The sequence below is a fragment of the Callospermophilus lateralis genome, chromosome 9 (assembly GCF_048772815.1).
Source record: "Callospermophilus lateralis isolate mCalLat2 chromosome 9, mCalLat2.hap1, whole genome shotgun sequence".
Lineage (NCBI taxonomy): Eukaryota > Metazoa > Chordata > Mammalia > Rodentia > Sciuridae > Callospermophilus > Callospermophilus lateralis.
Genome location: NC_135313.1, coordinates 6061264 through 6088860, shown reverse-complemented (window position 1 = coordinate 6088860; position 27597 = coordinate 6061264). Strand labels below are relative to the sequence as shown.

At 44.9% G+C, this 27597-nt stretch overlaps 2 protein-coding genes and 1 pseudogene across 3 annotated transcripts; 2 read left to right on the top strand and 1 right to left on the bottom strand.

Annotated features, from left to right (window-relative positions):
- Nucleotides 1-892: 892 nt before the first annotated feature.
- On the top strand, nt 893-1900 carry LOC143407241 (UDP-glucuronosyltransferase 1-2 pseudogene; annotated as a pseudogene).
- A 4863-nt stretch (nt 1901-6763) lies between these two features.
- On the top strand, nt 6764-25749 carry LOC143406733 (UDP-glucuronosyltransferase 1A1-like). 2 transcript variants are annotated; one of them, XM_076865482.2, is made up of 5 exons: nt 6764-7624; nt 21440-21571; nt 22167-22254; nt 22430-22649; nt 25429-25749. In XM_076865482.2, the coding sequence occupies exons 1-5, from the start codon at nt 6764-6766 to the stop codon at nt 25724-25726; spliced, it is 1599 nt and encodes a 532-aa protein (XP_076721597.2). In that variant the 3' UTR covers nt 25727-25749. The 2 variants fall into 2 exon arrangements, with proteins under 2 accessions (XP_076721597.2, XP_076721596.2); XM_076865481.2 differs by lacking the exon at nt 6764-7624 and adding an exon at nt 15889-16752.
- Nucleotides 10567-11283, bottom strand: LOC143407300 (dnaJ homolog subfamily B member 3-like). Its single transcript, XM_076866457.2, has one exon. The coding sequence runs from the start codon at nt 11281-11283 to the stop codon at nt 10567-10569; it is 717 nt and encodes a 238-aa protein (XP_076722572.1).
- Nucleotides 25750-27597: the final 1848 nt, after the last annotated feature.

The window sequence follows — 27597 nt, the reverse complement described above, 5'->3', positions numbered from 1 at the left end:
GGTCACTAGTGTCCATGATCATCTCTAAACAGAGTGCAAGACTATGACCTTCCTTCATGGGAGGAGAAATTGAGATAGGGTCAGATCCAGGCAGGCTCCGGCTCTCTCTGTCCTTGATTGGAACAGCCTACGGGGACAAGATGCTCTCGGAATGCACTTTATTCCATTGCTAAGGCTGGCCTGGCTTATGGAGTTATTTTGTGTGGTCCCTCCACTGTTCTTCCAGAAACTTCCACCCAATAAAGTCTTCTCATCTTGACTTAAGGTCCCTCATTATTGCCCTGGTGACAACTGCTTCAGATGGTGTCCTCTGAAGTTACAGTGATGCGCTGGGAAGGAAATGCACCGAGGCAGAAAGCCCGGTACCCCTGTGTGTTTTGGCACGCTGGCTTGGCAATGACCCATTCCTAAGTGGTCCTGCTAGTCAGGAATGCCATGTGAGAACTCCAAGACTCACCATTGGGGCCACTGCTGGTAGAGAGGTTGCACATGGGTCTACCACAGTCACTCCTCAGAGCTCACTGGCAGCCAGACAGAGTGTGGCTAAGAGAGGAACTGATGAACTGTAATGGGCATCCAGAGCCTCTTGCTGGGAACTGGCTGAAAATCAAGAGGTGAACTAGGATGTCCCTAAGAGAGAGCAGCAGGGTCAGAGAAGTTCTTCCAGGTAAGAAGAGATAAGATCTGTTTCTCCACAGAAGTGGGCAAGGGGTAGGTCAGTCGTGGAATGCCAGGATGGAGTTACCATGCTATGATTGCTTAATGATTAACTCTGTTCCCCAATGACAGTCGGTTCTGCTAGGCGGTCCTGTTACAAGATAATAAAGTCGAATAAATCCTGAAGGTGGCACAGCCTTGTGTGGAGAGTTGCCTGCAGTGGGCTTCCATGCAGATGGCTGTGGGGCTCCAGGGGCCCCTGCGAGGGCTTGCAGTGTTGTTCTTGCTGTGCTTGTTGCCCAGGGCTGAGGGCAAGAAGGTGCTGGTGGTGCCCATGGAGGGCAGCCACTGGCTGAGCATGCGGGATGTTGTGCGGGAGCTCCATGCCCGAGGCCACCACACCGTGGTCCTGGCTCCAGAGGTGAATATTCACTTCAAGAAAGAAGACTTTTTCTCCTTGGAAACTTATGCTATTTCATATACACAAGAAGAATACCATAACCTCTTAGTGCAGAGCCTTTTAGGGGCATTTGAACATCAGCATTATGCGAAGCTATTTGCAAAATCAGTGGAAGTTTTGAAAAATGTATCTGCGCTCTATCTCAGTTCCTGTGCAGCGATTCTGCATAACAAGACCCTTATCAGTCGTCTGAATTCCAGTTCCTTTGATGTGGTCTTGACAGATCCCGTTTTCCCCTGTGGGGCTGTGTTGGCTAAGTATCTGGATATTCCTGCTGTGTTTTTTCTGAGATTCATCCCTTGCGAATTTGACTTTGAGGGCACACAGTGCCCCAATCCTTCCTCATATATTCCTAGGTTTCTGACAATGAATTCAGACCATATGACCTTCCTGCAAAGGGTCAAGAACATGCTGTACCCTCTGCCACTGAAGTATTTTTGCCATATTGGTTTTATTCCTTATGTGAACCTGGCCTCTGAGCTTTTGCAGAGGGAGGTGTCCTTGGTGGATATTCTCAGCCATGCATCGGTGTGGCTGTTCAGAGGGGACTTTGTGTTGGACTACCCCAGGCCTGTCATGCCCAACATGGTCTTCATTGGAGGAATAAACTGTGTCCACAGGAAGCCACTGTCTCAGGTCTGTATTGGTGCCTTTACCAGTTTGTGCTCCAGGCAGAGTTCCTTGAAAAAGAATCTTGTTTTCGAGTGCTTACTTATCCAGAGGTGTCTCCCAAGATTCCTGCCTCTCCTTCTCCTAATCATCTTCAGTGAGTTTAATTGTTAAGGTGTCACTGCTCATGTGCCTAAGGCTTGCACTGACCACTGGTGGGGCTGATGTGTGGCATGGGGTTTGTATGATGACTGACAGGCAATGATGTGACTCCATCTGCCCAGCCATCCATCTGTCAGGGCAGTACCTTCTTGGTGGTGCCATGTCCTTCCTGTGCAGTAGCAGAGAAATTGAGGTATGGTCTGATCCCTATGGGAAGATTTGCTTGCAGGTCTTTAGTAGAAGTGCACAGCAACCAGCAGGTTGGGATTGTTGACATGATGGTTTGAAATGGTCTTGTCTAGGAGGGATGGAGAGGTGCTCACAGCACACTGAGCAGTCAGTGGAGTAGAAGCAACCTAATGTGTGTTGTACTTATGCAGCCTGACTCTGTTAGGGAGAGTTTAAAAATGCTCTCTGGTCTCATGTCTGCAGTGGCAGCTAAATGACAAAAGAGTTTAAATGTTCCCAGAACATGCTTCAATTGCACATTTTCTGTTTTTGTGTAATAAACTCATGAATCTCAAAACCATATCTTGTATAACTGAGTTTTCTTCCTTATATAACAGTTTTGCTCAAATTATATGTAATTGCAGCTTTATACATATAGCAGCCAGACTGATGCATGTAGGTTTACGTCTTGTATTTTGTTTATATGGTTGTATCTTATCTTTAAGTAATATCCCTCGTAATCCACCTGGTCCTATGTATGTATTGCTATTTCTTGTTATTTAGGTATTGCCCATCTGTTTTCTTTTGCCAAAAATATTGTGACGTTTTAAAAACATTTCAAAGAATTGTTCAAAAAACCTCCAATTTTTTACTTCCTTTAGATGTAAGAGCTCTGCCCATTCATGCAATGTATGTGCTTGATCTTATTCCTCCCACATAGGGTAAGCTTATTCTATTTACATCACTGTTTCCTCTTGTTAAAACCATTCCTCCTTCTTCTGAATTCTGGAATGCAGTGGCCCTTTTTCATTTCCATCTGGATGTGGTGTGCCATGTGCTGGTGGTCACGTCTCCCTCTTTCAGTTATTTGAGCCTACGTGACCACAGCGGGCCTGCCCAGATACTCCAGGACAGTCCTTTCACATCCACACCCCTGATCTTCCCTGCAAAGTCCTTTTGCCATGCAATGCAGCATACTCACAGGTGTCAGGGATCAGGACGTGACCAGCCATTTGGGGCCACTCTTCTGCCTACCACAGGCGGGAAGCTGGACATTCCACTCAGGTACTTCTCTAAGCTCGAAGGCTGTCCTCCATCAAGCCACTGAAGTTTTGTTCTGGTTTCTCCCTTGAGCACACCTGTCATCCACTCATTTCTTTAGTGTAGGCTCTGTGCTATGGTCTTCTATACCTCCTCTATTTGCCCCTGAAATCCAAGAAGAGCATCTCTGGAAGTCCATGTTTATGTCATTGGTCTCTTTTCTGCAGTATCATTTTCTTTTGCTTTAAATAAGCATTTGAAAACTTTTACCACTTTTGCTTTCCTGAATCAGTACTATCCTGTGAACAACTACTGCCCACAAATAATTTGGTTTTCCTTAAGGTCGAAAATTCCTGTGAGTTTTGCACCATAGAGTTACTTACAAGTGACAGATTCTCCCTGCATTTAAGTTAGTATTCTCAGCCCCCAGATGGAAAAAGACAACAAAAGAAAAGCAAAGCTATGGAGCAGTTTTTAGAGATGTCTAGCTTCACACAGCTTGCTTGGGAGTCAGGTAAAGGCGGAAAGCAGAGAGAGTGGTCCCGTGAGGTCCCTGACTCCTTCTCCAGCACAGTCCCACCAGGGTGGTGGTGCCTGAAGTGGGACTGGAGTGTGTTCATCAGGCTGGGGAAGAGGGAATGAAAGGGATCTGCATTTGTCGAGAAAGCCTGATGAGAGAGTGCAATCAGGTGTCCCCAGAAAGGTATCAGGACCAGGTGAATGATTTCCTTTGATGGGAAAGGTGTGTTTTCTCCATCTGGGGACAAAAGAGTAGAATCAGAGGAGAAAAATATAATTTTGGTTATTTGAAAACAGCATGGGCCCTTCCAAATGCTTTCCACTGTCTGAGGTAGGCAGAACCCAAATAGTGTGTAGTGCCTCAGGCAGGAGAAGTGTTGGGCTTTTTGAAATTTTGGAGCCTTCTCAGAGGGCTGCTGGTTTCTGGGGATATGACTCTCCTTGCCTGGTGAGGAAGGAGGAATTCCCCCAAGTGGACTGGGGAGGTTCATCTTAGCACTAGAGGAAATGCCCCATTTTTCCCACTTTGAGTATCTACTAGAAGCCCTCCTGCCTAGAACAGTGTGTCCACTTAGAACAGAAACATTTTGAAAATAGAATTTCAATTTTGAATATTTTTTAAGTAAAATGCTTTATTACTCCATAAAAAGAGAACTTTCCAGTCAAAGTGGTCCTAATGCAGGGTACACCAAAACTGATTTTGAGTTTGCTCCCAACAGTTAAACCTAGCCAGACCTCTTAAAGACCTCTGAGTGACCTTGATAAGACAGGACCTTTGCCTACCACTGATCTCTTTCTGGGCTGTCTTTTGATCTATTGTGTAGCTACATAAAATCTGTCTTGCGCTGAGCCATGATTTCACATGCACCTCCACTGGCACACTGCCTGCTCCTTTCTGTCGCTTCACAACTCCCAAGGTCCCCCAACTGCTTCAGGAGCAAAGCCGCCCAGCAACTCCCTAGTGAGCAAGTTTACAGGCAAGAGCACTCTGCCTGTGAATGAATGAACTCTTTTCCAAAAACCCCAGTCATCTGTTTTTCTGACACTCTTGAAATGTTAGTACATAGGGAGCAACTGCACAGGTTATCTCAGGACTGTTCCCTGAAAGTGGCTTCAACAATTATGTGTGCTCGTGAGACAGTGCTGAGTCCCACATTTCTGCTGTGAGTCATCTGCATGTCATTCCATGCACACTGGAATTCTAGGACACAATAAGGATTCAGGCCTGTTCTCACACAGTTCTAGTTGACAGTGTGTTCAGGCCACATGACCGCTTTGCAAAGAACTAAGAGTTTGCTGTGTTGCTAACCTATTTCACGTGTCTATTTGCTTTTCTGTCCTGTAATCCATAGATGACAACAGGGTTAGGACCCTTGGTGATGGACTGTCCCAAGGCAGCCATGCTTTGACGAGGTGTTGGCTGGAAATGTGCATGGTGGCTGCCCTTGCTGGGAATACAGTAGCGGGCTTCACCTAGACACTCTTCACGTCTGACTCCTCAGCCAGCAGCTGCGCCCTCTCGTGATTTTATGCAGGGAACATGGCAGATGAGCACCTCACCCTGCACAGCAGGTCATTGTGCGAGGATCTCCAGAGAAGGGAAGTGAGGGATTCCTTCCCAGGCTAGTAAGACAGACAGTAAGAGCTATTTCTCTAGGAAAGAAGAAAGATCCAGAACAAGAGAGCAGAGAAGTTGCTGTGGAGAGGAAACAGGAGAACCAGGCCTCTGCATTCCTAGCCTGCAGGGAAGTTAACCCACTAGCTCCCTGCATGGTGGCAGGTGGCAGTGCCCAGGAAGCTTTGGGATGCACACTTGTGCCCGTGTTGCCACCCATCCTGAGTGTGGTTCTGTAAGGGGGCCACTCCCTCCCAAAGGGCAGCCTCAGCCTGGCCCTCCATGGTGGAGCAGGCTCAGCAGGAAGACTGAGGTGCAGGGGGAGAGAGGATGCCTGACAGCCTGCCACACTGTTCCCAGGAAGATGGGACAAGCAGGTGGCAGCCATGAGCTGAGCCACAGGGCGTAAAGATGGGGCAGGGCCAGCCTTGTAGCTGTGCAAACTGTGTCAGCCCACGGTTTCCAGCCTGCCCTGGCCTCACACTGGCTCTGTCCATGTGGAAACCTGAGCTAGTTTTCACAAGTTATGTCACCCATCCTGTTCCTGGGCCTCTGTCATCAGGAGTGGAGGCTGACAGTGATCCTGGAGGAAAGCCTCATCACAAGTGCAGGGCATGACAGGTCACTTAGTGTTCATGCACGTCTCTAAACAGAGTGCAAGACTATGACCTTCCTTCATGGGAGGAGAAATTGAGATAGGGTCAGATCCAGGCAAGCTCCGGCTCCCTCTGTCCTTGTTTAGAGCGAGCAGCCCACGGGGACAAGATACCGTCAGGATGCACCGTACATCACCGCTTAGGCTGGTGTTTACACCTGTTCTTTACATAGTGGCAGACATGGCCCTGTAGGGTAGATACAGAATCCTCAGCAATCTTTTCAGTGAGGATTGCAAAATCATCTTCAGTTCAAGTTATCCCTCACCACTGTCCCATTTGACAGCTGCTTACATAGCATTCCTGATCACTACAGTGACATCCTGGTAAAACAAATGTCCCAAAGCAGAAAGCCAGAAAACCAATCTTTGGTTTGGTCAAGCTATCTTAGGAAAGAGCTATTCTTAAGTACTTCCTGCTACTCGTGAATGTATGATAGAATTTCAAGACTCACAGTAGGGCCACTTCCAGTAGAGAGGTTGCACATGGGCAAACATCAGTCACTCCTCAGAGCTCACTGGCAGCCTGAGTGTGGCCAAGAGAGGAACTGATGAGATGTAAGGGGCATCCAGAACCTCCTGCTGGGAACTGTCTGAAAATCAAGAGGTGAAACAAGATTTCCTCAAAGGAGCTCCAGGGTCAGAGGAGTTTTTACAGAGGAGAAGAGATAAGATCTGTTTCTCCATAGATATAGCTAGAAGGGTAGGTCAGTCGTGGAAGGCCCGGAATGGAGTTACCATGCTATGATTGCTTAATGATTAACTCTGTTCTCCAATGACAGTTGGTTCTGCTAGGCGGTCCTGTGATAATAAAGTCGAATAAATCCTGAAGGTGGCATAGCCCTGTGTAGAGAGTCGCCTGCTGTGGGCTTCCATGCAGATGGCTGTGGGGCTCCAGGGGCCCCTGCGAGGGCTTGCAGTGTTGTTCTTGCTGTGCATGTTGCCCAGGGCTGAGGGCAAGAAGGTGCTGGTGGTGCCCATGGAGGGCAGCCACTGGCTGAGCATGCGGGATGTTGTGCGGGAGCTCCATGCCCGGGGCCACCACACCGTGGTCCTGGCTCCAGAGGTGAATATTCACTTCAAGAAAGAAGACTTTTTCTACCTGGAAACCTTTCCTGTTTCATACACCCAGGAAGAGTATAACCATTACATGGTGAATAATGCTCACTTCGTTTTTGATTCAGAACATTTTGTGAAGAAGCTTCTAAAACATTTGGCAATTTCAAAGAATGTGTCTGCACTCTTTGAAAGTTCTTGTGCTGGGCTTCTTGGTAACAAGGTCCTTATCAATCATTTGAATTCCAGTTCCTTCGATGTGGTCTTGACAGATCCTGTTTTCCCCTGTGGGGCTGTGTTGGCTAAGTATCTGGATATTCCTGCTGTGTTTTTTCTGAGAGCCATTCCCTGTGAGTTGGACTTTGAGGGCACACAGTGCCCCAATCCTTCCTCATATATTCCTAGGTTACTGACAATGAATTCAGATCACATGACCTTCCTGCAAAGGGTCAAGAACATGCTGTACCCCCTGTTCTTGAAGTATTTTTGCCATATTGGTTTTATTCCTTATGTGGACCTGGCCTCTGAGCTTTTGCAGAGGGAGGTGTCCTTGGTGGATATTCTCAGCCATGCATCGGTGTGGCTGTTCAGAGGGGACTTTGTGTTGGACTACCCCAGGCCTGTCATGCCCAACATGGTCTTCATTGGAGGAATAAACTGTGTCCACAGGAAGCCACTGTCTCAGGTCTGTATTGGTGCCTTTACCAGTCTGTGCTCCAGGCAGAGTTCCTTGAAAAAGAAACTTGCTTTCAAGTGCTTACTTATCTAGTGCTGTGTCCCAAGATTCCTGCCTCTCCTTCTCCTAATCATCTTCAGTGAGTTTAATTGTTAAGGTGTCACTGCTCATGTGCCTAAGGCTTGCACTGACCACTGGTGGGGCTGATGTGTGGCATGGGGTTTGTATGATGACTGACAGGCAATGATGTGACTCCCAGCCATCCATCTGTCAGGGCAGTACCTTCTTGGTGGTGCCATGTCCTTCCTGTGCTGTAGCAGAGAAATTGAGGTATGGTCTGACCCTTATAGGAAGATTTGCTTGCAGATCTTCAGTAGAAGTGCACAGCAACCAGCAGGTTGGGATTGTTGACATGATGGTTTGAAATGGTCTTGTCTGGGAGGGATGGAGAGGTGCTCACAGCACACTGAGCAGTCAGTGGAGTGGAAGTGTTGTACTTATGCAGCCTGGCTCAATTAGGATGAGTTATGGTGTCATGTCATACTACATGATCAAATTTCATAAATATTCTGAGCATATACCCATATTGCCTAATTTCAATTCTTTTGTAATATATTCATTGAATCTGCCTAATGCTCATAAATGTTATATAACTAATATTTTTTCATGATGTAACTGGTATTTGTTAAAATATAGTTGATTTTTTTAAAAAAAGTCTTTGCAGTAGCCAGGTTGGTGCATGTAGGTTTAGTGCTTGTACCTTGTTTATAGAGTTGGCTGTTATGTTTGAGTACTGTCCATATTTCACCTGATGCCAGTGTGGCTACTCTGTTATTTTTTTTATTGCCAGGCTCTTTACTTTCACTTAGAATATTGTGAGCATTTTAAATAATTCAGATAATTTTTTAAAAACCCTCAAATTAGTTTCTTTTGATGGAAGAGGTATGCTCATTCACATCATATGCTTGATTTTATTCCTAACCATTAATTCATAGGAGCTTTTTATCCAGCTTACACATTTTCAAAACGGACTTTCAGTTCTAAATATTCTTTAAGGAAAATGCTTTATTAGTTGATATTTTGGTAGAAGAATTGGGCAGTGTGGGAAGAGGGCTAGAAGAGATACTGTTCATTGTAAACTGTAGTACTTTAAAAGTTTTGTTCCATGGAAATATACTTCTTATTCAATAAATTGATAACAATGAAAAAATGCTTTATTACCTCTGTAGATAGAAAAATTTCTATTCACTGCAGCACTGATATAGAATATGCCCTAATTAATTTTCGGGTTTGCTCCCAACAATTAAGACTAGCCAGAGATCTTAAAAGACTGTGACCTCTGAGTGAACTTGGTATGCCAGGCCTTTTGCCTACCACTGAATTCTTTCTGGACCATTTTGTGACCTATTGTGTTGCTACACACACTCAGTCTGCCTTGTGCAGAGTAGTGATTTCACATGCATCGCCATTTGGACACTGCCTGCTCCTCCGAGTTCAAATTCCTGCTCCCGCAGCTTCTTTGGAAACAAAGCCACCCCAGCGACTCCTTAATGAGTATGCTCACTGGTATGAATCCCCTTTCTATGCCAAATGAATATGTTTTCTTAAATCCATGGAAGTTTGTTTTTAAAAATATTTTGCTTGTGTTTGTGTGTGATACTGGGTATTGAATCCAGGATGTTCTACCGAGCTCCATCCATAGCTCTATTTTTCATTTTGAGACAGAACTTGTTAAGCTGCCCTGTGTTCCTCCTGCTTCAGCCCACCAAGTAGCTGAAATTGCAGATGTGAGCCTCCACATGTGGTATTTTGTGACACTCTTGAAAGGTTACTACATAGGGAGCAACTGCACAGGTATCTCAGGACTGTTTCCTGAAAAGTGGCTTCAACAGTCTGGGTGCCCATGAGAGTACTGAGTCCCATCCCATGTTCCTGCCGTTGAGTCATCTGCATATCATTCCATGCACACTGGAATTCTAAGACACAATAAGGGTCAGGCCTGTTTTCACACAGTTCTAGTTGACAGTATGTTCAGGCCACACAACTGCTCTACAAAGGACTAAGAGCTTGCTGTGTTGCTAGCCATGCCTTGGTGTGTGGTACATGGTGCCTCACCTAACCAATCTTTCTGGAAAAAAACTAGTTTGTCAAGCTAATAGGATATCTGTTCTCAGCATGGCTCTCAGGCAGTGTCATGTAGCCTTAGGGAAAGGCTGTTTCTTTGCTTCTTTCCAGCCTCTACTTAGTTGTAGAACCAAATCAGGCCCAAGTACAGTTCTGACATTAAATACCTTTACTTGAACATTTCCCCGTAAGAGGGAGCATGTTCCTGGTCCACTCTTTTCAGTAAAATGGATTTCAGACTTCTGTTTTCCAGAACTTTCAGAGAAGAAATACAAATTTATTAAGACATCATGTTTGTGGTAATTTGATACAGCAACCACAGGAAACTAGGTAAACCCATTTTGCTACATTTACATTTAACTCTTTAAAGAAAAGCCAGGTTTTAACATTTCATTTAAACAATGGTCAACTCTTGCTATACCACCAGTTTATGTACAACCAAAATCCATCTTTATTTTAAACCAGAACTATTATTAATATCTTTCACTGCTATGTGCCAACAAATTGATTCATATTCAATGGCTCATATTTCAAACAATGAAATAATGAACGATTAAAGTGCTATAGTGACCACTTTTTCCTAGCACTACGAAATAATCATCGTCTGCCTCGGGATTAAGTTTAATAAATAGCACAGTGCATACAGATATTTACAACAGTTTTAAAGACAGAGATTCTATTCGTGTAGTCCCAACAATAACAACAAATTGGTGTTGGCATGAACTGTTTATACATTCTTGGGTACAGCTGTTTTGAAAGTAGACTTCACTTGCAGTCTTAAAAAAATGTCCTGCTATTCCCCCAAATGTGCTTTAAGTCCAGGGGAATTACTTGGTGTCAATGTGTAGCAACTGCTCTCTGCCATTTATTATCAGGGACTTTAACTCTCCGTCTTCTTCCACTTCCACTCTTTCCTGGCCATTCTCAATGATTCTTTTGGTGGTGACTTTTTTGCCATTAACTATTTCGGTGGAAGTTGACATGGACTTGAAGCTTCCTGTCCCACCACTGCCACAAGACATGGAGAAGGAAGAAAGGCCTCCATTTTCAAGGGAACCAAAGGAAGTAAATCCTGTATCAAAAGAAGAAAAACCACCCCCAAAAGCTGGAAAGCCACTGAAGGTAGAGAAAAGGGGTGCGGACCCTCTGCTTCCCCGGGAGCTCCTCCGACCCCCAAAAATGTTCTCAAGCGGGTCTCCGAAGAAGTCAAACGAAAAAGGGTCCCGGCCGCCGAAGAACTCCTTGAAGACCTCAGCCGGGTCGCGGAAAGTGAAGACGAACTGGAAGGGGTCCTCGAAGTTGCCTGCGCCCGCGCTGCCGCCGTCCACGCCGGCCTCACCGTAGCGATCATAGACGTCGCGTTTCTTGGCGTCCGACAACACCTCGTAGGCCTGGGCCACCTGCTTGAATCTCTTCTCAGCCTCCTCCTTGTTCTCCGGGTTCTTGTCGGGGTGCCACTTGAGCGCCAGCTTGCGGTACGCCTTCTTGATGGCCTCCGAGGAGGCCTGCCGGGGCACACCCAGCACCTCGTAGTAGTCCACCATGTTGGGCGGCGGGCACGGCCCGGGGCCAGGGCACGGCGAGCAGCGCGGGGCAGCCGGGGCACGCGGCCGAGTGCGAGCTGCAGCGAGGGCGACCGACAGGGGCGCCCCTTGTGACGTGGCCGCCTCTCATTGGCCGAGGCCTCCGTCGGTGCCGCATCCCAGAATGCTGTGCTTGGGGGCCTGTGCCCACCGCTGGAGGAGGCGCTCTGTGACGCCCCACCCCCGGCGCGGAGGCCCCGCCCACCGCCCCGCCCACTCGGACCTGCCCTTGGGGTGCGAATAGACCAGGAGAGAGACCCTCCCTGGAGAGAGAGGGGCGAGCGCTGGCCGCTCTGGAGATGCGGTTTAACACTCCTCTGTGCGTGGAGCCCTCTGCCTCAGCTGGGTGAGGGCCGTGAGGGAAAGGGTAGGTTGGTGGACCCTGGGTGGGGCAGTCATGTGACTGCGTCGGACTGCTGTCCTCAGGACCCGTTGCTTTACTGTGACCGTGTTGTATCTAACATGTATAAGAAATTAAAACTGAGAATTAAAAGATGTATTCATTAGGCAGTAATAATGACCCTTTGCACGCTGGCGTAAATCCCATTCATATGAGAAAATAGCTGTTTTTCCAAACAAATAATCCCGTGAGAAGAGTGGCATCGTTTTACATTTTTCACATCTCGTTGTATTATCTGACTTAATAGAAAGTTGTATTCTCATGTCTTCTTCTGCATTCAGTCTGTTTTGATGTCAGGCAATGGGAAACCTTTAATTATCTCCCCTTTATGCTTGTAAAAGAGTGAAAAAATCAGCATTGTTGTCAGAGCAACTTTTTTTTTTTTTGGTGGAGAATGGAGGGTGTCTTGCCAAGTTGTTCAGACTGGTCTGGACCTCCTGCCTCAGCCTCTGGAGTAGTTGGGATTACAGGTGTATGCTACAGGCCCCTCTAGGAAGTAGTTTTGACTTTGTAAAATTCCCCTTAAAAGTTCTTGGGGGATCCCCAAGGATCCCCAGCCCATACTTTGAGAATCACTGGTCTAGTAAATCAAGATCTGTATAATTTGTGTGCTGTCTTTATAGTACTGGGGTAAACTTGGGATGCAGAGATTAGTTCCACTGAAACTACTGGATCATGATGGTTTTCTTTTTGACATTTCTTGATATCTGAGTTCTCTCGGTTTTCTCCCTGTTCTCTTTTGGGCACAATATTCCTGCTTTGATTAGTTGTGAAGCAATACATCAATAAAGGCTATTTAGTTCTAAGGGGAAAATGATTAACCAATGAACTAAGATTTCAGCATGAAGGATAATGAGTGGAACTGGGTGCATTATCTCTCCAGAACAAATTGCCAACTTTATATCACATTGAGTAACCCAACTTGAATTCCTGGACTTGGCACTTAGTAAGCACACAATAAACATTAGTAGGCAACTGTTCAGGAGTGAAGTCCAGTATGAACAAAGCAACTTGGGAAAGTACAAAACAGGTTTTGGGAAAGGCAAATGATCCAGGATGGCTGGAGAGCACATGGTAGAGGGAAGAATCGAGCAGAAGAGCTGGAGAGCAGGAATGTGCTTAGGCAGATGGTCTGGGTTCATTCTAGGGATGTCCTGAGGGAAAGACTGTAGAGTATGAATGTTCTTGTGGGTCTTAGGAAGCTGTTGAGCCAGGTGCCAGCAGTGGTGGGTGGTGGGGCAGGGCAGGGAGTGGCTGATGCTGTGAGTCACACTCAACAGCTAATGGTTGAAGGGACTGGAGCCTGAGGCTGCTCCCAGGGGAGGTAGCAGAGGGGGCTGAGCGGTGGTGAGAGAATCACCCATATTCAGCACCTGCCTGCTTTTGGATGTGGGGCCTAGAGCAAAGGGAGAGGGAAGTTGAGCTACACAGAACTTTTATTGAGTGCATACTGTCTAAAAGACTGTGGATAGGTGCCTGGGTGAGACAGTGATTCCTAAATTGAAATCTTGCCTATAAGGAATGTAGATACTTATGTACAGTCTAATAGCAAGGACAGATCTACAAACTGGTGAATAAGAAAGGCAGAATAGAACAGAATGCTGCAGAGGTTTGAAGAAGACAGATTTGTTTCCAATGGAGGGTCCTATAGATGATCTGTAGGACAATGGATATGTTTATGTTGTTCCTTAAGTAATAAATCCCTCCATTCTGGTCATATTAAAGGAATTCAGAGTGCCCCGAGTGGTGGGATTATTAACTTCTAGCTTCAGTTTAAAAAGAAAACACTTCCTTGTGGGTTCCAGGAAAACTTTACATGAACACCTCACTCTTCAATAGCCCCCAGGGAAAGAAAATGTTACTGTCCTGTTTTTCTTCCATGGCCACCAGAGCACATCTCACTCTGCCCTCCAGCTCTCTGGTTGTAAATTTGTCTCTACCTGCTGATCCCCTCCTCATAGTCAGAGTTAATTCTACATTGGTTTTCTGGCTGTCCTCTGGGCAGAATGCCTGGCACACAGTAGTGCTCACATGTTCCATAAATATTCAGTGAATTGGCAATGGAATTTAAGTGTCAGGTTTGCTCAGGTGCCAGGCAGAAGTTTTTTTGGGTCATTCAGCCATGGTTCTTAGAGTGGTCATGATGAATGAGGATTGCTTGCCATAAAGATTAGGACGCATATTTGCTGATCAGGAAGAGTTGTAGTCTCAAACCTAAAAAAAACTCCACGATCTAGAGGTGTAGCTCAGTAGAGCATTTATAAAGCCTGCATGAGAACTGGGGTTGTCCCAGTACTGCATTAAAAAAAAAAGAGGCCAAGGCTCTACATGATTCAGAAAAGTCATAAAAATCATTACAGTGGCAACTGTGTGCCCCTTTGCTCCATGTTATCTGTAGATGAACTCAAACATTGGAACTTTGGAAGAATTATCGCTCTTAAAGTTGAGCTTGGACTGCAGGGTTCATGATTACAGATAAGGACACAACACATAATGAAAAAACTGCTGCGTCTTTTCTGCTCACCCAGAATTAAGAGTGCTGGGGGGCAGAGAGAAGCTGCTGGGGCCCTTGTGTGCAGTTGTGTGCATCCCCATGGGAGATGGGGGATCTGTTAAGGAAGGATGGTGGCTTATAGAAAAGGGACCCTAAGTACCAGGAGGAGGGGTCCCTGTTACTGTGTCCCTTGGGACACCAATTTAAAGTTGGCAGTTTCTCTATGACCTTCTTAGCACATCCCCAAGTATGGTTGGCAGTGATGTCCATGGTAGAAATGTTGGTATCTGTTTTCATCCAGGTCTTGTAGAGAAGAGCCACTGATCCCCACCCCCCAAAAGATTGCAGGGCTCAGTGATGCCTGAAAGAATGGTTGGCCCTTCTTTGGGAGGGGCATATTTGTTCAGCCAACTACTATAAGCTCACTCCCAACCTTTGCCTGGTCTCCTAGGACACCAGCTGGTGCTGTATGAACACTGTTCTTGGCCTTAAAGTTCTTCCACCTGCCTTTACTTCTCTCAATTTGATTGGGTAATGACCTAAGATCACAGCTTTTCTTCCAGCTTCTAATTGCTTGTAAATTTCAATCCAGGGCTTGGCCATCATTATCTGGGAGCTGTTAGAGGCCAAAAGATCAGTGACTTGGAGCACAGACCCCCAGGGCCTGTATCTTAGCCCTACCACTTATATATGCAGGACTCTGGCAAATCGCTTTGCTTCTCTTAGCCCCAGTATCTTTGTAAAGTGAGAAAAATGCTGTCTGCCTCTACAGGACAGTTCTAAGGGATTGCATTAAAGTGTTTTATGGGGCACTTAACAGTGCTTGGCACATAGGGCACACTCAATAAGTACAGAGTTTTATTATTGTTTTGTTCACCTGTCCCCTTTGCCTTTAACGCAGTTGTTGGAGTTTACCCTGGACCTTTGGTAAGAATACAATTGAACTTGCTTTACTTTGCTTATCTATTTTGATTTCCTATTTGTCAAATGTCCCCTGACTGTCTCTCTGAGTGAGTACAAGTCTGTCTTTGGAGAAGCCTTCTGTGCATACCCTCTCTAGTGGATTTCCCTTCCCAGTTGCTCTCTACCCTAGCATGACCCCCTCCCTTGATCCACATCATTAATTTCTTTCTAGTACATTTCACAGCCTCCAAGGTCCCTATTTATCAGTTTAGATATGAGTCTGTTCATCTTGATGGAGCTTAAAAATGAAAAGCTAATAAAAGTGGTCAGGCAGAGCCCCAAGGGAGCAGTGGAGAAGGGCATTCTTAAAGTCTCCATGGGCCAAAGGTGGTTTGGGTGTTGCATTCCAAGAAACTTTCTCTTTCTTGGAATGCAATACCCACTTTGTTATGTAGTGGCCCTTTTTCTTCTGGTTACATGTTCTTGATCCATGAAAATAATAATTTAATGGATGCAGAGGTGCTGGAGATATTTTTCTTTATGTGCACACTCAAGAATGTAATTAGAGGAAGGATTCTGGCCAGCTCAACTGTTGCTGCCTGTTAAGAAACCCTGTTAAGTAAAGCTCCACCCTCATCTCTGACAGCAAGCTTCCTGCTGACTTTGGAGAAGGAGGGCTTTAGTCATGTGACACTATCAAACATTAACTTGGTGTATGGATTGGCTACATGTAAGGTGTACTGCAGGCAGCAGAAGAGGTGGAGGCGCCATGGCTGTAGTGTCCCAGGGCCCATGCACACTTCTCTTGGGCTTGCTACTGTGTGTGCTCAACCCTTCTATATCCCATGCGGAGAAACTGTTGATAATCCCAGTAGATGGCAGTCACTGGCTGAGCATGGTCGGGGTCATCCAGCAGCTGCAGAAGAGAGGACATGAAATGGTGGTCATAACACCTGAAGCATCAATTCATATAAAAGAAGCATCATTTTATTCCTTGAAGAAGTATCCTGTACCATTCCAAAGGGAGGACATAGAAACCTCTTTTGCCGAACTTGGGTTTTATGCTTTTGAGAACGTGCCTTTCCTGCAGCGCGTGGCCAAAATGTATGAGAAAGCCAAAAAGGACTCTGCTGTGCTTCTGTCTGGCTGCTCCCACCTACTACACAACAAGGAGTTCATGGCCTCCCTGGTGGAGAGCGACTTTGATGCTGTGCTGACAGACCCTTTCCTGCCTTGTGGTTCCATCGTGGCCCAGTACCTAGATCTGCCAGCTGTGAACTTCTTGAATGCACTGCCTTGCAGCCTGGACTTAAAAGCTACCCTGTGTCCCAGCCCACTGTCCTATGTGCCCAGGTCTCTGTCTTCAAACTCAGATCACATGACCTTTCTGCAGCGAGTAAAGAACATGCTCATTGCCTTGTTGGAGAACTTTCTGTGCAGTATGGTTTATTCCCCTTACGCAGCACTCGCTTCACAAGTCCTTCAGAGAGACCTGACTCTGCAGGACCTTCTGAGCTCAGCCTCAGTCTGGCTGATGAGAAAGGACTTTGTGAAGGATTACCCCATGCCCATCATGCCCAGTATGGTTTTTGTTGGTGGGATCAACTGCCTTCACACAAAGCCAATCTCCCAGGTGTGTATTTGAGGGGAACTTTACCTGCCCATATTATCACAAGTACTTTGGATGAAGGAACTTTTCTTAGATATATGCAGGGCAAACATGATGAGGTAGTTTTAAATGTCCTCTTTTGTCAAATTTTGTCCTGGTCCTGCGTGTCTTCTAGACATCAGTGTTTCTGTCTTTGGTATAATCTTCTGAGTTATTCTTTATATCTAATAAGAGTTTAAGAAAGCATGCTTTAGGCATTTTATTCTGGGCATTTCAGTGGGTAGTTGTCAATTTAATGCAGTAAGTATTAAATGCCATAAACACAGAGTGCTGCGTTTGGGGCACCTTGCACTTTGCCCTTGATCAGGTAACAGACTTGAAGTTTAATCTGATCAATAGTTCTTTGGCATTTATAGATCCTGGCAAGGGGACTTCCAGATTCTGGGTGTCGTAACAGGAATCTGGATCCTGTGACCTCTCTTTTAATAAGTTAGTTACCAATTGGGTTCTGCCCTTGGGCAGAAAGGTCATGAATCTCATTCTGCAGTGTGTAAGGAGAGCTGATGACCCCTGGAAGATCTTGCTCTAAATGTCTGACATCCTATGGCCTGTTGGACAAATGTGTGTGGATGAGGTGGCCTACTTGAGAAAGAATGAGTATTACTGATTTCCTAAAAGTGAGATGATAAAATCTAACAGGATAGAAAACCATTAATTATTCTCTTTCAGATAAAGGAAAATGAATAGGTGAAATATCGCCAAACCAATTGATACATCTCAGACAGGAAAGAAATCCAGTCAGCCTGCCCAAATTATGGAGGCATGAAAGAGAAATATTTTTGCTGTCACTGAAAGATCCAAGAGAGAGCAATGGCATTTCATATTCACTTTGAAATTTAAAACTTTGGTGACAGCATGCATACTGGAAATTCCAATCAGAATGAGAAGACTTGTTTATAAATCTTCAGATCTTCCCCCACCACATCAGCCTTTTCTATTCCTGGGACAGTCTGTCTTTCCGGCTCAGGATCCTTGGTACACTGCCCCTCTCAGTGGGGTGCTGCCCTCTGAATTTGTCACATCTGTCTGCTCGTCTTTGAGATCAGCTTCAGTGTCACCTCCTTGGAGTTGGCCCTCTCTAGCAGCATTCTGTGCAGCTTCCTTCAGAATCCTTCAGACACGCTGTCGTTTCACTTAGGGATTTCCCACTGTCTCCTCCATGTCCTGAGCCATGTGAAGGCACGTGAGACTTTGTGTCCATCACCTGCTGCCGTGTGCATCCCTAACATCTGGCAAATGGTCTATACGTGTTTGCTATGCCTGGAACATCAGTTCCTAAGACTAATGTACTGTGGGTGCTCGCAGAATATTTGGCAAATGAATGAATGAAAAAACAGGTACAAACTAGAACTAGTTTCTGAATAGATAGCAATCCCCAATATTTCTTCATATTCCTATGATTGCATACAGATATCTATAATTGTATACATGCATATACATAATATTATTTATATATATGTATCTTTTTATGTTTGTTTTACAAAATAGGGTGGTAATTTGTGCCTGTTGATCACTTATGAATATGCTGTGATTATTGCTCCAGTTCTCAATGCTGTATCTATTTTTTAAGTGCTCATCAGTATTTTGTGATGCTTGGGTCCCATGGTTTATACCGCTAGCCATCTAATCTAGTTCACTATGGAGAAACATTGAAATTCGTATTCTAGGATGTTTTGTTGTGACTTCCAACATTATCTTAACAAGGATCAAATATTTTATAGTTTTCCTCATATTTATTCTGTTTTTCTCATTTTTAAGTGTATTAGTTTTTTGTCACTACTGTGAATGTGTTATTTTTCCATTTCTAGCTCTAATTACCTACTCATTATCAGCTATCTCACCAAAATATTGATTTTCATGATTTTTTAAAAATGAAAATTCAGTCAGTTTTTGATAAGGAAATTTTGGGTTCTTCCATTCCGAATTTCATGCAAAATACTAGGGCTGTTGAATTTACTAGAAGCTGTAAGAGCGTGAATGATACTGGTGATTGCCAGGATTCCTGGCTGGCTGCTGATTTTAGGGGAAACTGAGTTTTACTTTATCATTTTGCATTATGTCTGCCACTGTTTGTGGGAAAACAGTCTTTTTATTCAAATGATTTTAATCTTTAGGAGGTTTATAAGGAGAGGTGGTTAAATTTTATCAGCTGCTTTTCCAGCATTTATTGATATAATCATATTCCCCTCTATCCCATAAATTTGGTGAATTGCACAATCTATTGGTAGATGCTTTGTTTGGTGCACACATGCTCAGGTGTGAAAATATCCATGTAACTATAGCTGACAGTAGCCTTCTTTGTCTTGTTTTAATCAGAAACCCAACTATTTATATAAGTTAATTTTGCCACTCCTGTATTACTTTTCAAAATTTCCCTCATACCTCTTCAGTGCCCACTGTCTTCAGACTTTCTTTTTATATACCATGAAGGTGGTATTTGTAATCTGGCCAGACATATTGCTTTAATACGTGAATTTTGCCTGTTTGACTCTATGACTAGATTTGATTGCGCCTTGTCTGATTTATTTTACATTTCATTGACTTTGCTGTTTTCCCCCTTTGCCTGATTTTTGCTGGTTTGTCAAGTTACATGCTATTTTCTCTCTGCCCCTTTGTGAGTTAAAACAATACTACTCTGCATTCCCTTCCCTCTGGTGGCAGTGGTCCTAGTTCCAGCCCTCTTAGTGGAAGTCCTGAACTTCAAGAATAAAGATAAAGTCTTTATTCCATTAAGAGCATCCCTAGAGAAAACACGACCTGGCTTTAACACATCTGCAGTGGGTCTGGAAGGAAAAGAATTGGAGAACAACATTTGGTGAGAAAGGAGTGAGCCTCAAGAGATCCCAGGAGTCATTCCTCGGGCAGGGAGAGAGGCTCTTTGTGGACTGTAGCCTTTCAGAGACTGGGCCAGATGCAAGATTAGGGAGGCAGAGACTTCAGGATGGCCTGGAGGAAATGTGCCCAGGAAGAGGAAGCCCTGAGTAGGTGTGGTTGACCTGAGGGTAAAGTGGTGAAGCGTGAGGTTTCCAGCATGTGGTTGAATTGGACTCTTGAAAAACAAAAAGATATTTGCCAAGGGAAATTATGATAAAATCCTGAAACTAAAAGTACCCAGTAAAATTTAGGAGCTCTTCTAAAGTTTTTGTCTTGAGTGGAGGAGGGCTCATCAGAGTGGGGAATCCTTTCACTCCGAGGTGAGAGGGTCCTCCTCCCTTTTGGAAGGAGTCAAGGAGTGGGGGAATCAAAGGTTATTTTCAGTTAACATGTTGCTTCACTCTTTGGCCATTCCAGTGGCTGTGAAGTTAGGGCAAGGTTTAGAGGAAGTATTAGCAGGAGAGGGATCAATCCCAGCTTTATCCAACCCCATAAAAGCTGGCACAGGGCTGGGTGCTGGCTGTGATAACACAATTTCTGTGGTTGCTCCTGTAGGTGAACCTTCACGCCATTTGAGCTTAAGTCCTGCTATTCAACTGGATGTTTGTGGAGCTGTGGGCTTGACATTGTGTTAATCACATTCTCCTGGTTGCAGAATGGGTGTGGGAGAGTGTAAAAGATAGGAAATTAGACTCTGGCCTTTTCCCTACAAGATTAAATGTAGCCTATAGGAGTGAAGGTCCTTGGAAAGTGTAGGTCAGCCATTCACATCACTGAGTAGGAAAGGGCACTTATATGTGATCTGCCTCTCTCCAGGAAAGAGGGAAGGAGGCATGTGGTCTTGATCCCCGGAAGAAGGATTTTAGAAGAGCCATGGTCAGGATGTTCTTGCCATTGACCAAAAATGTGGTGTGGTGGGCAGAATGAGTTGGCCTCTCTGACCTATTTGATAAGACCACTGGATAAGGTCAGCTGCTATGATGAGCCAGACAACTTCTGAGGGTCTGAGGCTGCTGAGGGGGGGTGGGAGTGCGCTCCTCCCTGGGAAGGCTGCTCAGTGTTTGCGCTTTTCTGTCCATGTCTGTGGTTGAGCTTGGCAAATGTTGCCGTTCAAGTGACACATGTTGAGCCCTATGAGAAGTCTTCTGTACCTCACATGTAGGTTGACCAGGGTCCTGGCTTTCCCAGGACCATATCCCAGGGAACCCCCAGTTGTATGCAAACCTACCACTTCACAATTGCATCAGTGCCCTCGATATGCTTCGTGAACATATAAAACTATCTGGGAGACTCTCAGGGAATCAGATCATTAATTACCTAGGGCTGGGGAGGATTGCTGTGATTATCAGAGCTCCGTTTTCCCAAAGTGGGACGGCCACCCTGTGTGCACGAATGTACATGGCTGTGTGTGTACATGGCTGTGTGTATGTGGCTGTATATGGCCGTGTGTGCATGTACATGGCTGTGAATGAGTCTACAAGGATGTGTGTGTGTGTGTGTATGTGTGTGCGTGCATAGATGTGTGTGTGCGTGTGTGTGTGCACCTCTGCTTTTCTTTTGGGAAATGAGCACATTGCCTGGATTCCGAATCTCAAGGCAGTCCCACTGGTAACTCTGTAAAGCTCCTGTGGCGGGGAGCAAAGGAGGGGAAATGATATAAAATTCCCAATTTTTGCCTTTCACATTGTTAGAAAGACATCTAGTTCATAGCTTAATGTATATAGTCACTAAAGAATATGAGCAAACAATTAACTGGAAATTTCTCCTATGGCTCTAGGAATTTGAAGCCTATGTCAATGCCTCTGGAGAACATGGAATTGTGGTTTTCTCTTTGGGATCAATGGTCTCAGAGATTCCCGAGAAGAAGGCTATGGAAATTGCTGATGCCTTGGGCAGAATACCCCAGACGGTAAGAAGGCTCTATATATCACTCCTCTATTTCTACTTTCATAGAGACTTCTAGTAGCTAAATTAATTCCACTAGTTGCAACTGAAGATTTGGCCATTCACTTTCCCTAATCCAAAGTGGTTTTTGTTTGTTATTTATTTCACTTGTGGTGGTGAAATTTAACTCTTAACTATCATTAAACCATGGTCCCCTTCACTCAGAAGTCTCATTTTTCTCTAAGAGACACTTGTAGAGACCTTTAGTTAAAAATGGAGAATTCAGATAAAAATAAATAACATGTTGTTTCTTCATATAAATAGGAGCATTTCTCCAGAAAGCTGTTGGTTAGAACACTCGCTTTCTTTCACGTGCTGTTCTTCATCCACTGCTGTCTTCAGTAAGCTTTCCCTTGAGGCGCAGACAAGGGGAAGCCCTGGGTGCGCAGCCGGTGCCCGGGAGGAGCCTAGCCAGTAGCCCAGGCCTGTGTAGTTGCAGAGGTCATGCGCATTCTCTTCCTTCAGAGGACTTGCTGCCAGGCTGCTGTCGCAGGGATTTTTTATTTTGTTTTAAATCCTGCCACATTCTTTTATTAAGATGTCCCTTTCGCCCCTGCAAGGTCCTGTGGCGCTACACCGGAACTCCTCCATCCAATCTCGCGAAGAACACGAAACTTGTCAAGTGGTTACCCCAGAATGACCTGCTTGGTATGTTGGGAGGGTCGGAGCCGGGCACAGGCGCGGGCTCTCGGGTGGTTGCACTGGGTCTGGCCTGCGGATCTGGGCGGCCACGCCCTCCCCGTGTGCTTCTGTGGGGCCCAGCGCAGCCCTGCCGAGGCCTCAGCTGCAGGACAGCCGCACCCCTCACGGTTCTGCCTTCCAGGTCACCCGAAGACGCGCGCGTTCATCACGCATGCTGGCTCCCACGGCATTTACGAAGGCATATGCAACGGGGTACCGATGGTGATGATGCCCTTGTTCGGTGACCAGATGGACAATGCCAAGCGCATGGAGACGCGGGGAGCTGGCCTGACCCTGAATGTCCTTGAGATGACTTCTGATGATTTGGCAAATGCCCTAAAAACAGTCATCAATGACAAAAGGTAAGAGAGAGGGCAAAAAATACCACCTGTGTTTTCCCCCTTGGGTTCACCGTCAACATTCTGGTGTGAAAATACCCCCAAACCAGACTCATAAATAAGATAATTTGGGGATTCACTTTATGAAAGGACACTTTAGTCCTTATGACATTTTATTTCCTCTACTAGATTTTAAATTTTAAAAAAGAGTCACCAATAATAGGTGCCTCATCTATGAGTTTCTGCAGAGAGAAATGTTCTGTTACAAGAAGCAGAATGTCCCTAAGACAAAACAAGCCCAGGTTCCCAAGTACAATGTTTCCTCTGAGGCCTTGTATCCAAGAGGCATCGCACAGGTGGAAGTTCTGTGATATCACAGACAAAAGCTGAGAAGAAAAGCAAATGCTCGTTTATTAAAAAATGACTCTGAAAACTGTTCTATGGGCAAGAGCCATCATATCACATGCTATCTGCATGAAGTGTAGGGTAATGCTGTCAAGCCAACTCCCAGCCAGGGAAAGAAATAATGGCCAGCAATGCGTCTCTTCCAGCAATAGATAGCGTGTGTGTTTGCATGCCTGTGTGTGTATGTGTGTGTCTGTGAGAGTGTCAGGAGTGTTGTCGTTGTCTGTTTTCGTTGCAATAACAGAATACCTGGGGCTAGGTGAGTCATAAAGACAGACATTTACTGGCTCACAGTTCTGGAAGTTGGTGAGTCCAGGGTCTGGTAGTTGCACTTAGTGAGGGCTTCACACTGTGTCATAAGGTGGCAGAAAAATGGAAGGGCAAGGCATTTGTCAAAGAGACGGAACACGGGGAACCCTTGTTTGCAACAACCTATTCTCCCAGTAACCACGCCTGTCCCACAGAAAGGCATTCATGGCTCCCACTGACCTAATCTCTTCTTATAGGCCCCACCACTCCTCTAACTTCTGCATTTGGAATTAAAGTCCCCACATCTGAATTTCTGGGGTCACATTAAAACCACAGCTTACCCAGGTTGCTTTCTTTAGGAAGATGCACCAATTGGGAGAACAGATATGAATAGCTGGGTTGCATTCACTTGGAAGGACACAGTACACTGGGGACACAGAAAGCCTGGCCAGGGGAGGTGGGAGAGGACTGAAGACTGGCTCCCAGATTTGAGGTGCTAAGTGTGTGCTGTGCCAGTGGACAGGAGGGAGAAGGCCACCTGACCCTGGGCTGGAGTGCTCGGTGAGCAGGTGATGTGGGTCGCAGCCCTTCCTCTCCTGGGCGTGGTCTTCTGACCTGGCACTTCAGGCCCACTGTTCTGCCCATGCACCAGCACACTAGCCGCCTGGCTTCAGTCCATGTGTTGATGAAACTCACATTAGTAACGTGACTTTGCTCCTTGGCTCAGTAGTGTGGATGACTACGTGTGACATAAAAATGACTACAAGTTCTCTAGTGTGTTATTATTTCATTTTTTTTTTTTTGTGGTGCTGGGGATGGAATCCAGGGTTTCATGAATGCTAGGCAGACACTCTCTCACTGAGCCACATCCCCTGCTCACATTGTTATTTTTAAAGAACACTAACCCATTAGCTTAAGTTATTATCTAACCTCAACTATTTGTTTCTGAGCAAAAAATCTCTGTCTCCATGTTTCTAACAGTCTAAGTTAGGACTGTACCTATGCAACACAAAGAAAAATGGAAAAGTCTCAAGTATCAGTTTATGCAGACAACCATGCCATCATAGGTGCTCAATAAATATTGAATGAATGGCTGGCTGGGTGTGGTGATGCACATCTATAATTCCAGTTATTTGGGAGGCTGAGGAAGGAGGATTACAAATTCAAGGCCAGTATGGATAACATAGCAAGACCCCATCTCAAAATTTAAAAAAAGTAAATTGAACAAATGACTGAAATTTCTAAGAAAATTTAATATATGAGCTATATAAAAGGAAGCTATTTAGCCAGATTTATGGCCAAATATGAATATTATGTTATGGTAATATATTTAAATAAAATACCGATATATTTAAGAACAGCAGTGATCATAAGTCCTGAAGAGGAGTATCTTACTTTTCTCTCTTTCCTTCTCCTTCTTCTCCTCCTTCTAATGTGTCAGCACACCAAAGCATCTGCCCATTTTGGATTTGTTTGTTCTAATTCAACTATCAGCACTGTCTAATAATCAGAATCTGTTTTGCATTAGCAGTTTGCATAGGCAACTTCAGGCTAAATTGAGCACACAGGTGGTTTGGTGTGTCAGTGAGTCAGTTGAAAGTGTACCCACCACCTCGGAATTAGCACTTCAAAATGGTTTTTCTTTGGCCATGTGTGATTGTTTGTAACTTCAGATGGGAGGCCACCTATAATTTATGACATGACTTTTTCCTTGATTTTACTATAAAGTAAAATTTTAAAATTTTTCTATAAGTACAAACTAATATTAAACAAAATTCCTGTTTTGTTGTTTTACTATAAAGAAAGCATAATCTAATTCCCACAAAAATATAACTAAAAAGAAAAGAAGTAAAGTAGGAAGCAAGGTTTTAAAAATGTGTAAAAGTACAATTTGGGGTTCCAGTCTCCCTCCCTCCCTCCCTTCCTCTTTTTTCCTCTCTTCTTTTTCTTCCTCACCTTCTTTTTATCTACACAGAACATTAATTGAGAGAGAGAGTATGTGTGTGTGCGCTTTCTGGTTAGAACAGAAATACAGTTCTCTACCAAGTTCAGAAAGTCTGGTAATGTCCTCCCTGGCCGCCAGCATAAAGGGTGGCTTGTTCATTGTCGAGGATGTCCTGGGCACCCACACATTTGTCTTTGTGTCTAGCTACAAGGAGAACATCATGCGCCTCTCCAGGCTCCACAAGGACCGCCCCATTGAGCCGCTGGACCTGGCTGTGTTCTGGGTGGAGTTCGTGATGAGGCACAAGGGGGCCCCGCACCTGCGTCCCGCCGCGCATGACCTCACCTGGTACCAGTACCACTCCCTGGATGTCATTGGCTTCCTCCTGGCCATCGTGCTGGGAGTGGCATTTATTGCCTTTAAATGTTGTGCCTACGGCTGCCGGAAATGCTTTGGGAAAAAGGGGAGCGTGAAGAAAGGCCACAAATCCAAGGCACATTGAGAGGTTGGTGGGAAGTACGGTGAAATTTTGATCTATCCTCCAATCAGTGGTAAACTTGAAAATAGGATCAGTGTTAAATTCTTTTTATTCTTATTAAAGAAATATTTTGCCATAATTAGACATTCCCAGAGCATTTTATAAAAAGGAAAGTAATTTAATAGCTAGTTAAAGGTAGATAAAGGTATTAGATACAAATTCTGAGTCAGTATTTTCAATCTGGCTGTGCCTGTCCCCTCTCCTGTGGCTTACAGACAGCCTGGGCATTCTGGGTTAATTTCCTTATGCAGCCGTGTGGCCTGTTTGGGAACACAGGATTCAAAGTTGGTCCCACAGTTTCCCCTACTTCACATGGCGGTTTTCATGCCACCATCTTGGTTTGTGGACTGCTGTGGACCAGCCCGTGAGTCACCAGTGACAGTCAGTCTTCACTTAAGTTCAGGTTCCTAGGAGGCACTTTTTATATCTAAAGAAGGAAGCCTGTATACGAGTGGGTGGGTCGGAGCCTTGAGAACAGTGTATGATTACTGACTTTGGGGAAAAATAATGATGCTATAAAATTGATGGACGATGCATTTGCAAGGATGATCATTATTTGTGTCAATGATAGAAACCAAGTACGTTTTATCTGTTTTTCACAACTAAAAATTTGTTAATAAATTGGCATAAATTATTTTTTCTGTGTTTTTCTTTATATTGGTGTTGCATTTATTTATTATTAAATTAGATTTTCTAATTATGGATGCAAGATAAGACCGAAATTTGAAAAAATATAGAAGTTGACATATCACACATTAGAAAAGAGGATTTGCCAATAATCGCATTACCCCGAAATAACCATCGTTCCTCCTATAGTTTGGAGCCTGAATGTCCCCCAAAAGCTACATGTTGGAGGCTTGGTCCCCAGCCTGTGGCATCATTGGGGGGTGGTGAAACTTTTAAGAGGTGGGACCTACTGGGAGGAAGTTAGGTTGCTGGGTGAGCCCTTGAAGGGGACATTGACACCTGCCCCTTCCTCTCTTTCTTTGCTTCCTGGCCACCATAAGGTAAGCAGCTTCTTTCCCAAGTGCTTCCACCATGATGTGCTGCCTTACACAGACCAAAAGCAGCAGGTCCAAGTGACCATGGACGGAAACCTCTGAAACCGTGAGCCTCTTTATAAGTTGATTTATCTCAGTTTTTTACAGTAATGCTGATTAACATCATTAACCTGTATTTTAGCACATACAAATATTGCAGATACACCAAATATACCTAGTATTTTCCAACATTCTGTACTCACTTCGCATTACTACAACAAAATAACCTGAGGCAACTAACTTATAAAGGAAAAAGGTTTATTTAGCTCACAGTTTAGAGGTTCAAAGACCTGTTCCAGTGGTGCATCAACCTCTCTTCTGATGAGGACGGCAGGAGGTGGCATATCATGGAAGGAACCTGTGTAAGAGCAAACAAGTGATTACATCTTGAACCAGGAGGGGAGAGAGTGAGAGCAAGAACGAGAGTGAGGGCACATCCCCAGTGACCTAAGGACCTCCCACTAACCCCCACCTCCTAAAGACCCCATCACTTTCCAATGAACCCTCCTGCAGACCCCCATGAGACCCACAGGTCTTTGGAGGACAGATCTAAGCTCTTGCATTCTTTTCCTCACCCCCAAAGTTTCGTATGCATCTTACAGTGTAGAACCCCAAGAGTTAATTCCAACCCCAAGTCAGTGTTCCAGCAATGCTCAGAAACAAGTCCAAAGTCTCATCTGAGACTCAAGGCAATATCAGTGGTGAGCCCTTTTTAAAACAAAAAAGTAGGTTACATATGTAGAAGATACAATGGCAGGACAGTCGCAGGGTGTGCATTTCTATTCCTAAAGGGAG

What these genes read in the sequence shown, in the direction of transcription:
- LOC143406733 (XM_076865481.2), top strand. Translation starts at nt 15,889, where the DNA reads ATGGCTGTAGTGTCCCAGGGCCCATGCACACTTCTCTTGGGCTTGCTA. An exon ending in ACACAAAGCCAATCTCCCAG is followed by an intron (nt 16,753 to 21,439) that starts GTGTGTATTTGA and finishes CTATGGCTCTAG; the next exon opens with GAATTTGAAGCCTATGTCAA. An exon ending in ACCCCAGAATGACCTGCTTG is followed by an intron (nt 22,255 to 22,429) that starts GTATGTTGGGAG and finishes TCTGCCTTCCAG; the next exon opens with GTCACCCGAAGACGCGCGCG.
- LOC143407300 (XM_076866457.2), bottom strand. Translation starts at nt 11,283, where the DNA reads ATGGTGGACTACTACGAGGTGCTGGGTGTGCCCCGGCAGGCCTCCTCG.